This window comes from Palaemon carinicauda, chromosome 15 (assembly GCF_036898095.1).
Source record: "Palaemon carinicauda isolate YSFRI2023 chromosome 15, ASM3689809v2, whole genome shotgun sequence".
Lineage (NCBI taxonomy): Eukaryota > Metazoa > Arthropoda > Malacostraca > Decapoda > Palaemonidae > Palaemon > Palaemon carinicauda.
Genome location: NC_090739.1, coordinates 2,782,139 through 2,794,370, shown reverse-complemented (window position 1 = coordinate 2,794,370; position 12,232 = coordinate 2,782,139). Strand labels below are relative to the sequence as shown.

The window sequence follows — 12,232 nt, the reverse complement described above, 5'->3', positions numbered from 1 at the left end:
GATTCGCTGTCTGTCATAAGTTAAATGATAGTTTTTCCAGTGAAATATAATGGCCATCAGTCTTAAATGGGCCTTCCTTAACTGCACACTAATCTCTGCTCTGCCCCCAGTTATTCAGTAATCCCTTCATAATGAAGCAGTAACAGCATCTTAAGTACTTTTTTTTTCTTGGGAAATGTATTAGGAAGGTTATGTATATTGATGTTAAGAACAATTTTTATTTTATGTATAATGTTGTCTCCAAAATCTTTTTGAACACCTAACTAGAAAGGAAAGGATGCCCTGATTTAGTTTTCTTTATTTCTTCTTTTCCCTAAAGAGATGAAAGTTATAACATGTTGGTTTCGAGTCGATTTATGTATTTCACTTTACCAGTACCCTTGTAAAAAAAAAAAATGTACACCCCAGGTACAGTATTCTTTCTGTTTAATTATTACCTTTCCTCAATGATATTTTCCCTGCTAGAGCCCTTGGGCTTATATCATCATGCTTTTTCCAACCAGGATTGTAGCTTAGCTTACAATAATGATAATAAAAGTTTTGGCCTAATTATCTTACATTCAGTTCTCTTAAGTTCAAAGGTATCCAACAGTTCTCCTACGTCCAAAGATATTTAACAGGGATATGTCTGATTAAACACCAAGGATGATAAAAAAGCAGTACTTATTTTTGTCATTTTTTATTGTCAAACAGATGATTACAGATGAGAGAACAAATGTTTAATATTCCTTTTTTTAAAATGTGAAGGAAACAGGAAATAATTCACGAGATATCTGAAATGGAATATGAACACATGAATTGAAAAATTGCTATATTTCATTCATATTTGTTGAAATGAGAATATAGAAATGAATGCGAGAAAATAGTAAGTGAATAATATTTTCTATCATTATTCCACCAAACAGATGTTTTCTGTAGGACTTTTTCAAACAATTAACTCAAGGAAGTTTCGATACATCTTCCCTTAATTAGAATACTTTGTAAGGCACAGTTTTGTTGAAATAAGTGAGAAATAACAAGAAAGTTATTCGTTTGGGAAAAGTCGGTTTATAAAGAATTTTTTTTGGCAAATCAAAGTTATGGTAAGCTATAACTTAGTTTACCCAGAATGTGCTGGATATCATTCATTAAAGAAATGAATCTATTTGAATAGTATATTACTTATAATCTTAATGGTAAAGCAATGAAAGAAAAAGCAAGATGAGTTAAGATTGACATCAAACAAATCCTCTTTCCTTTCATTTTGGAAGCACGTAATTCTATGCAAGATGAAATGATTTTCCAAGATCCCAATGTTATTGTTGCAATGCCTTAACGTATGATGATCGAAACATCTCTGGAACTTTGATTACATCACTCTTTATACTAGTTCCTCTGCAGCTGCAGCATTTGATGCATCTGCTCTGTCGGTTGGGTACTCTGGTACATACTGATCAATTCCTCTGCCAAGGCCAGTGGCATCCCATACCCATGGGTACACAGTTGGGCACTGGTTGCAAGTTACCATGTATCTGAAACAGAATTTTGATAATCAGTAATGGAAGTAATGGAAGCTTAAGTGTATGTCTAAGTATGGCAGTGGATAGGGATGGATATAACGCACTATCGCAGGCAGCATTACCTGACAGCCATAGATTTTGGTCCATCGCAGTTTGCTATGCTGGTTGTGTATGCAAATTAGCGAGTGTGTGATAGAGCAGCAAGAAAATATTTTCTTTGAACATGGAGCCCCAGAAGAGATACTGATTTTAATTCAGTAGTTGCGTTTAAATGTTTAAAAGGGCGATCATGAATGGTAGAGGCAAAGGACAAGGCAGTGTCCTAGAGACTAACCATCTATACATATGGTCTGTACCCAAGCTCTCTTTCTATCAAGCTAGGACCAGGGAGGGCCAGGTAATGACCGTTGATGACTGAACAGGCAGATCTTTAGGCTCCCCCAAAACTCCTCATCCCCAGCTCACAAGGATGGGGGAAGTTGCTGACACTACTAGAAACTCTAATGACTGTTGATGACTGAACAGGTATTTTTTGAGAAATCAGAATTAATTTCTCATGATTGGTAGCGCATTGAGGTGAAAAAATGGGAATAAAGGGGACAAAAAAGCATTGTATTCGAGTTCTGCTACTTAGAAGTGTATATTGCAACATGACGTGGACGGAAGATAGAACAGTGGACTGGTTTGCAGTGTTGCAAATAATAATGTAAATAATGCAAATAGTAATGTAAGACTTTTAAAAGACATTCATATATGATGGCCACATTGCCTTGGATGAAAATTACCTTTCCCATTACATAGATGTAATTTATCGGATAGCTGTTAATGTGCATTGCTGGAAATTATTGCCTAATATGTGCTCTGGTTATAATCCTGCTATACTATAAGTGTAATCATATAATTACTGTTTAGCTGAAATTGCTTGTTTTCACTTTACGTTTAAGTGGAATCCAGTTAAAATAGAGGATATTCATTACGTCACTCTTTAAGTGGCACTTAAATAAAAAAGATATGCTCGTTACGTTCCTCTTTAAGAGGAATTTAGTAAAAACATGAGATATTCATCAAGCTCCTCTTTAAGGGGTATTTAGTAAAAAGATAAGATGTTCATCACAATTCTCTTAAAGAGGAATTTAGTAAATAGATATCACGCTCCTCTTTAAGAGAAATTCAGTAAAATAAGATATTCAGTACGCTCCCCTTTAAGAGGAATTCAGTAAAATAAGATGTTCATTGCGCTCCTTCTTGAGAGGAATTTAGTAAAAAGATATCACGCTCCTCTTTAAGAGAAATTCAGTAAAATAAGATATTCAGTACGCTCCCCTTTAAGAGGAATTCAGTAAAATAAGATGTTCATTATCCCCCTCTTTCAGAGGAATTTAGTAAAAAGATAAGATATTTATTACTCTCCTCTAAGAGGAATTCAGTAAAATAAGATATTCATTACCCTCCTTTTTAAGAGGAATTCAGTAAAATAAGATATTCATTACCCTCTTCTTTTAGAGGAATTCAGTAAAATAAGATATTCATTACCCTCTTTAAGAGGAAATTAGTAAAAAGATCAGATATGCATCACGCTCGTCTTTGAGAGGAATTTAGTAAAATAATAAGGTGTTCATTACGCTCCTCATTAAGAGGAATTCAGTAAAATAAGATATTTATTACACTCCTTTTTAAAAAGAACTTATTAAAAAAATAAGATATTCTTTACATACTAAAAGGTATTGAAGGATTTACGAACTAAATATTAATTGTCTATCCATCCACATATATCTCACCTTGATCCGCTTGGGGCAAAGGTACTGTTATCGTTGATGGGATTCAGCACCAGTTTGCAGCTTTCAGGGGCAGCACAGGGAGCCTCTGGAAGGACCTTCTGCTTGCAGTTCCAGGGCTGGAAGCGATCCAGGTTTCCTAGGGATTGTGGGGTCGTGACCCACTGCAGTGCTTCAGTCACTGTTGTGTAGTAAACGTCTGGGCTGGTGGGGATTAAGTTGATAGGAGTTAGAGGGTTAAAGAGTTTTTAATACGAGGTCGTGGTTTGTATAAGCATGCAGTCAAGATGTCATATATATATATATATATATATATATATATATATATATATATATATATATATATATATATATATATATATACACATATATGTAATGATAATTTTGCACATTTAAACGTGTTTTCCACATATATTCATATAAGACGTATATTATACACCTCATGATATCTGGATTCTTTATACCTCGGGATCCGAGATCCCGTAGAGAATCTATAGTAGATATTAAGAGATGTATAATATAAGGCTTATATATATATATATATATATATATATATATACTTACTATATACTATATATATGCAGTATATATATATATATATATATATATATATATATATATATATATATATATATATACAGTATATATGTAATTATATATAAAAGTATCTAAATTTAATGTGATATAAGTACTCTCTATATTTCACGTCTAAAAATTCCAGAAAATCTTCCATGAACGTTGCTGGAAGGGGCCAACTTGATAATAGATATGTAAGACATAAATCCAATACTGGGAGAAAAAATTGGTTATAACTACTCACTATTGCAGTGTTTCGTCGATGAAGGCCAGGAGGCCGTTGGTTAAAGATGGGGTCTGGAACCAGTTGGTTGTGAGAGCGAGCATGTAGGGGGCCCTGGAAGTAAATAATGGATTGGTTGAAATTGGAAGCTTGGGTTTTACAATAAGGAAACGTGGCCATTAGGTGATCATGGCAATGTCAGCAAAATAGGAAATCCTTTTGCTCAATCTCTTTATTATTATTATTATTATTATTATTATTATTATTATTATTATTATTATTGTTATTATTATTATTATTATTATTATTATTATTATTTGCTAAACTACAACCCTAGTTGGAAGAGCAAGATGCTATAAACACAAGCTTTCCGACAGGGAAAAAATATCCCAGTGAGTAAAGGAAAAAAGGAAATTAATTACAAGAGAAGTAATAAACAATAAAAATAAAATATTTCAAGAAGAGTAACAACATCAGATTAGATCTTTCATATATAAACTATAAAAACTTCAAAAAATAATAAGAGGGAGAGAAATAAGACAGAGCAGCGTGCCAAGTGTACCCTCAAGCAAGAGAACTGTAATCCAAGTATGTGGAAGGCCATGGTACAGACGTTATGGCACTACCCAAGACTAGAGAACATTGGTTTGATTTTGGAATGTCCTAGAAGAACAGGGATAAAAAATTCCTGACTAAGCATTAAATTGGGGTTTCTCTTAAACAAGCAATCCTAGAAAAAGGACGGATCATTGTGCCTGACATGAGTTATTTTCTGAAGCTATCTTGAATATCTAAGAGCAAATAACTGATATGTGTTTCTAGATCTTCAAAGCTACTTATGGAAAGTTATTATTGAACAGTTCAAAGTCCCCTATTGAAAGCTCTTCTTGGATGTATAAAGCTACCAGTTGGATTCTTGAATTTCTCAAAAAAAAAAAAAAAATCATTGAAATTTGTCCTTGAAACTTTTAGGGTAATTAAAAGTTATTCTTAAATGTTCCAAAATAACTATTTGAAATTCAAATAACTATTTTGAAACTATCCATGAATCTCCCTAAACATCCAATTGAAAGTTACCCATGAATATTGCAAAATAACTAACCAAAGGTTATTCATGCATCTTGCAAAATAACCAGCCAAAAATTATCCACGAATATTCCTAAATAACTAATTGAAAGTTTTCCATGAATCTCTCAGAACATGTGAAAGAAAGTTATCAATGAATCTCGCCCCCAAAAACATTATATGAAATTATAATTGAAGCTGTAAAAACCATTATTTAAAAGTTATCTATAACACTCTCAAAACAACTAATCAAAATTTATCAATGAATCTCAAAATAAGCAATTGAAAGTTATCAATGAATCTACTAAGACACTTAATTGTAAGCTATCAATTTGCCCCTTACTCCTTTTTCCTTTACTCATTTTCCCCTTACTCTTTTTCCCCTAACTCACTTTTCCCCATAATCATTTCCCTCTTACCCATTTTCCATTTACCAATTTTCCTAACTCATTTCCCCTTTACTCATTTTCCCAACTCATTTTCCCTTTACTCATTTTCCCATTACTCATTTCCCTTTACTCATTTTCCCCTTACCCATTTTCCTAACTCATTTTCCCTTTACTCATTTTCCCCTTACTCATTTTCCTAACTCATTTTCCCTTTACTCATTTTCCCTTTACTCATTTTCCCCTTACTCATTTCCCTTTACTCATTTTCCCCTTACTCATTTCCCTTTACTCATTTTCCCCTTACTCATTTCCCTTTACTCATTTTCCCCTTACTCATTTTCCCCCAAAATAATTTTCCCCTTACTCATTTTCCCCTTACTCTTTTTTCCCTTACTCATTTTCCCCTTACTCATTTTCCCCTTACTCATTTTCCCTTACTTGTTAGTAGTGTAATGGCGTTCGAAGTCCTTCAGGAGCCACTGAACTACCTCAGGTTCGCTTAAGTAACTCAGTGCACACTGGTCGAGGTAGGGACAGAATCCTCCTTCGTAATTTGTGTCCTTGTAATGGGAGTTCATTGGGAGTTCCCAGACGCCTGAAATGAGAGGGAAACGTTTGAATATTAATGACTTCAGTCAAGTGCAATGGAGTGAAACAGATTATTAATGACTAAAATTGAGTGCAATGGAGTGAAACAGATTATTAATGACTAAAATCGAGTGCAATGGAGTGAAACAGATTATTAATGACTAAAATCGAGTGCAATGGAGTGAAACATTAGAATATTTTCGACTTAAGTCAAGTGCAATGGGAGTAAAACATTAGATTATTATCGACTAAAGTCAAGTGCAATGGAGTGAAATAATATTAATGACTAAAATCGAGTGCAATGAGAGTGAAACATTAGAATATTAGTGACTAAAGTCTAGTGCAATGAGAGTGAAGCATTAGAATATTAAGGACCTAAAGTCAAGTGCAATGAGAATGAAATGTTACAATATTAACGACTTGAATTAAGTCCAATGGAGTGAAACATTAAAATATTAATGACTTAACTCAAAGTGCAAAGAAAATGAAACATTAGAATATTAATGACTAAAATTAAGTGCAATAAAAAGGAAACATTAGAATATTAATGACTAAAATTAAGTGCAATAAAAGGAAACATTAGAATATTGATAACTAAAGTCAATTGCAATGAAGTGAAACATCAAAATTTTATCGACTAGTCAAGGGCAATGAAGTGAAAACAAAATTTCCTATTAAAATCAAGTGCAATGGAGTGAAACATTACAATATTTCCGACTTAAGTCAAGTGCATTCTGTTTAGTTTTTGTTTTAATATGCTGGTAAACGACATTTGAAACCAATATTACAGTATATACTGTTGTTCCGACATATTAATAAAGTTCTTAAAAGGCACTTCCATTTAACTATGGGTAGACACTTAAAAGATTGCTATAGTGACTAGTCCATCTAACTATGGATAGAGACTTAAGTATGCTATACTGCAAGTCCGTCTAACTATGGGTAGAGACTTAAGAATGCTATACTGCAAGTCCGTCTAAGTACGGGGAGAGACTTAAGAATGCTATACTGCAAGTCCGTCTAAGTACGGGGAGAGACTTAAGAATGCTCTACTGCAAGTCCGTCTAAGTACGGGGAGAGACTTAAGAATGCTCTACTGCAAGTCCGTCTAAGTACGGGGAGAGACTTAAGAATGCTCTACTGCAAGTCCGTCTAAGTACGGGGAGAGACTTAAGAATGCTCTACTGCAAGTCCGTCTAAGTACGGGGAGAGACTTAAGAATGCTCTACTGCAAGTCCGTCTAAGTACGGGGAGAGACTTAAGAATGCTCTACTGCAAGTCCGTCTAAGTACGGGGAGAGACTTAAGAATGCTCTACTGCAAGTCCGTCTAAGTACGGGGAGAGACTTAAGAATGCTCTACTGCAAGTCCGTCTAAGTACGGGGAGAGACTTAAGAATGCTCTACTGCAAGTCCGTCTAAGTACGGGGAGAGACTTAAGAATGCTATACTGCAAGTCCGTCTAAGTACGGGGAGAGACTTAAGTATGCTCTACTGCAAGTCCGTCTAAGTACGGGGAGAGACTTAAGAATGCTATACTGCAAGTCCGTCTAAGTACGGGGAGAGACTTAAGTATGCTATACTGCAAGTCCGTCTAAGTACGGGGAGAGACTTAAGTATGCTATACTGCAAGTCCGTCTAAGTACGGGGAGAGACTTAAGTATGCTATACTGCAAGTCCGTCTAAGTACGGGGAGAGACTTAAGTATGCTATACTGCAAGTCCGTCTAAGTACGGGGAGAGACTTAAGAATGCTATACTGCAAGTCCGTCTAAGTACGGGGAGAGACCTAAGTATGCTATACTGCAAGTCCGTCTAAGTACGGGGAGAGACCTAAGAATGCTATACTGAAAGTCCGTCTAAGTACGGGGAGAGACCTAAGAATGCTCTACTGCAAGTCCGTCTAAGTATGGGGAGAGACTTAAGAATGCTGTACAGACTAGCAGCTGCTAGAACCAGCATTGCTCATTACCTGGGAAAGACCTGGATGGGCAAGTTCCGGATCGGCACTCGTGGGGAATCTCGTATTCTAGGGAGTAGGGCCAGACTGGGACGGCAACTGGTGGGACATTGATTGTGGAATCCCAGGAGAAGCCGTAGGATGCCAGGACCTGGAAAAGAATTATGGGTGAAATGCAAGAATTTAGAATTTGAGATTTTTTTAGAGGGGAAGTAATATACAATAGTTATTCAGTATTTATTCTATTTGTTTTATAGTTTTGATAGACCGTAATCCCGTTCATCGAATTTTAATTTGCCGTCTTCCTGCATTCTTATTTTACTACAGATAAGAAATCAAATTGATTATTATTATATGAAAATTTTAAAAGTTTGATAGACCTAGAACTAATGTAATATTAAAAATCATATAAAATCATACGATTTATCACTGTTTAACTCTGTAATGATTAGTAAATCATTGATATACACTGATTTTTTTTTTTTTGTAGAAAATTATTCATTTTACCTACCCTAACCTAACCTCATTGGTCAAGTATTCCAATCAACTGACCTCGTACTGGGCATTCCTGCCTGTCCTATTTTACACAATTATGTGACCTTTGAAACTAACATTCTATATAGATTGTTAATGATGTTTTATCAGTATCCATTTAACAAACTTAACCTAACCTAACCTAACCTAACCTAACCTCATAGGTCTATTAATCCAATCAACTGACCTCGTACTGGGCATTCCTGCCTGTCCTATTTTACTCAAGTATGTGACTTTTGAAAATAACATTCTATATAGATTGTTTGTTTTATCAGCATCTATTTAGCATAAACCTGACCTAACCTAACCTAACCTCATAGGTCAAGTATTCCAATCAACTGACCTTGTACTGGGCATTCCTGCCTGTCCTATTTTACTCAAGTATGTGACTTTTGAAAGTAACATTCAATATTGATTGTTTATGCTTTATCAGCATCCATTTAGCATAAACCTAACCTAACCTAACCTCATAGGTCAAGTATTCCAATCAACTGACCTCGTACTGGGCATTCCTGCCTGTCCTATTTTACTCAAGTATGTGACTTTTGAAAGTAACATTCAATATTGATTGTTTATGCTTTATCAGCATCCATTTAGCATAAACCTAACCTAACCTAACCTCATAGGTCAAGTATTCCAATCAACTGACCTCGTACTGGGCATTCCTGCCTGTCCTATTTTACTCAAGTATGTGACTTTTGAAAGTAACATTCTATATTGATTGTTAATGTTTTATCAGCATCCATTTAGCATAAACCTAACTTCATAGGTCAAGTAATCCAATCAACTGTCCTCGTACTGGGCATTCCTGTCTGTCCTATTCTACTCAAGTATGTGACTTTTGAAAGTAACATTCAATATTGATTGTTTATGCTTTATCAGCATCCATTTAACATAAACTTAACCTCCCTAACCTAACCTCATAGGTCAAGTATTCCAATCAACTGACCTCGTACTAGGCATTCCTGCCTATCCTGTTTTACTCAAGTATGTGACTTTTGAAAGTAACATTCTATATTGATTGTTTGTGTTTTATGAGCATCCATTTAACATAAACCTAACCTAACCTAACCTAACCTCAGAGGTCAAGTAATCCAATCAACTGACCTCGTACTGGTCATTCCTTCCTGTCCTATTTTACTCAAGTATGTGACTTTTGAAAGTAACATTCTATATCGTGTGTTAATGTTTTTATCAGCATCCATTTAATATAAACCTAACCTAACCTAACCTAACCTCACCTAACCTAACCTAACCTCATAGGTCAAGTATTCCAATCAACTGACCTCGTACTGGGCATTCCTGCCTGGCTTGAGATGAGGACCTCTCTGGCCAATGACATCCTCTGGTCTCACGTTGGCGAAGTTCCTGAGGATCTCCCTCATTGTTACCATTTCTCCGATCCAGGTGTCTTCGGATTCATCTTCCAGTCCCTTGCGACGGCTGTTGGTAATAATGACGATAATAGTTATGCATAATGACGATACTAGTAATGTATAATACTGATAATACTACTACTGATGATAGAGGTTGGCTCCATTATTATTAATTGTTGTTACTGTGGATGGTATAACCTTAGTTGGAAAAGTTTACTATTGTTATTACTAGCTAAGCTATAACCAGAATTGGAAAAGCTGGATGCTATAAGTCCAAGGGTTCTAATGGGGAAAATAGCTCGGTGAGGAAATAAAATATGGAAATAGATAAACTATTATGAGAAGTAATGAATTAGAAAATGTAAAATATCTTAGCGTTCAGTAACAGTTTAACATAGATTCATGTATTTTTTTTTTTTGACATTATGGGTTCTTTGTGAGAATCTTGAATAGAAAATATAAGATATCTTGAGATCAATAACAACGTTATAATAGATTCAACCCTTTTTGACATAATGGGTTCTTCCTTATTACGAGAAACTTATGAACAGAAAATTCCGAAAATTGCCCATGCTAGCACGGGCTCTTCCCAAGTAACATTGCGCGCACCAAGGACGTTAAATGGCGCGCACAGCCCTTTCGATCACTCCAGTCCACTCCTTTCAGGCAAGGGACAATACTCAAGCTAGCAGAACAATGCCCTAGAGACTGACCATATATATATATATATATATATATATATATATATAATATATATATATATATATATATAAATATATATATATATATATATATATATATATATATATATATGTATATACAGTATATATATATATATATGTATATATATACATATATATATATTTATATATTTGTGTGATCAGCGCCTAAGCCTCCCTCAACACCTAATCTAGGATAAGGGAGAGCCAGGCAACGGCTGTTGATGACTCAGCTGGTAGACCTATATGCTCCCGCAAACTCCTTATCCTTACCTCTCAAGGATGGTAAGGTTATAGACACTACAAGAAACTATCGCACCTGAGATGGACTCGAACCCCAGTGCAATGAACAGAAGGCAAGTACGTTTCCAATAGGGCACCACAACTCTGTGGTTGATACTATAAGAAACTATCAAGCTTGAGCGGGACTCGAACCCCAGTCTGGCAGATCACCAATAGGCTACTACATACCTGAAGTGTAAGAAGCTATCGAGCTGAGTGGGACTTGAACCCCAGTCCAATGAACAGCAGGCAAGAACATTTCCAATAGGCCACTCCCAACCCTGTCGTTCACACTACAAAAAACTATCAAGCTTAAGCGGGACTCGAACCGCAATCAGGCAGATCACCAGGCAGGGACGTTTCTAATAGGCCCCTACAACCCTGTGATTGACACTACAAGGAACTATAGATCTTAAGCGGGACTCAAAACCCCAGTCCAGTGAATCAGCTGGTTGGGACGTTTCCAATAGGCCCCCACAGCTCTCTGATTGACACTACAAGGAACTATCAAGCTTAAGTGGGACTCGAATCCCAGTTCAGTGAATCAGCTGGCAGGGACGTTTCCAATAGACTGGGAAAACTCACCTGATTGACTCGGCTGGAAAGTCACTGTCCCTTGCCTCTGTCATTCATGAGCGGCCTTTAAAGACCTCAAACCTTTGAGAAACTCACCTGATTGACCCTGCAGCGATCTCGTGCCCTTGGCTGTAATACTCCTGCACCTGCTGGTAGTTGGTGTAGTCGTGGGAGACGAAGAAGGTGCCTCGGATGGGGCATCCGTTGGGGTTGGTCCTGTTCTCCAGGAAGATGTTGTTGTAGGTTTCGAAGTTGAGGTCGTTGATGCCACCGTCGAAGGTGATCATGATGATCTGAGGAATCTGGAAGGCGAGGGAAGGGAAAGTGAGGGTGGAGGTGATTAAAGACTTGATGATGACGGGCAGTATACAGTACTTTTGTTATTGTTATTGATTCCATGGTTTTTTTTTGTCATAATTATGGTCATTTTTTTTCTATTTTGGTTTTTGTTATTATTATTATTATTATTATTATTATTATTATTATTATTATTATTAGCTAAGCTACAACCTTATTGTTGGAAAAGCAGGATGCTATACGGATAAAGCTCCAACAGAGAAAATAGCCCAGTAAGGAAAGGAAATAAGGAAAAGGATAGAATAGTGTACCTGAGTGCGTACTCACAGGCAAGAGAACTCTAACCCAACACAGTAGAGAGAGAGAGAGAGAGAGA

The 12,232-nt window shown here is 35.9% G+C and overlaps 1 protein-coding gene across 1 annotated transcript in view; it reads right to left on the bottom strand.

Annotated features, from left to right (window-relative positions):
- Positions 1–669: 669 nt before the first annotated feature.
- Cda4 (chitin deacetylase Cda4) overlaps positions 670–12,232 on the bottom strand; it is a 52,983-nt gene continuing 41,420 nt past the window's right edge. The window contains exons 5-11 of the mRNA XM_068387847.1: positions 11,656–11,861; positions 9,893–10,049; positions 8,085–8,223; positions 5,966–6,122; positions 4,095–4,187; positions 3,278–3,478; positions 670–1,511 (exon numbers count right to left, since the gene is read on the bottom strand). Of these exons, the coding sequence (XP_068243948.1) occupies positions 1,361–1,511; positions 3,278–3,478; positions 4,095–4,187; positions 5,966–6,122; positions 8,085–8,223; positions 9,893–10,049; positions 11,656–11,861 (1,104 nt within the window). The 3' untranslated portion in view covers positions 670–1,360. The remainder of the gene's footprint in view (positions 1,512–3,277; positions 3,479–4,094; positions 4,188–5,965; positions 6,123–8,084; positions 8,224–9,892; positions 10,050–11,655; positions 11,862–12,232) is intronic.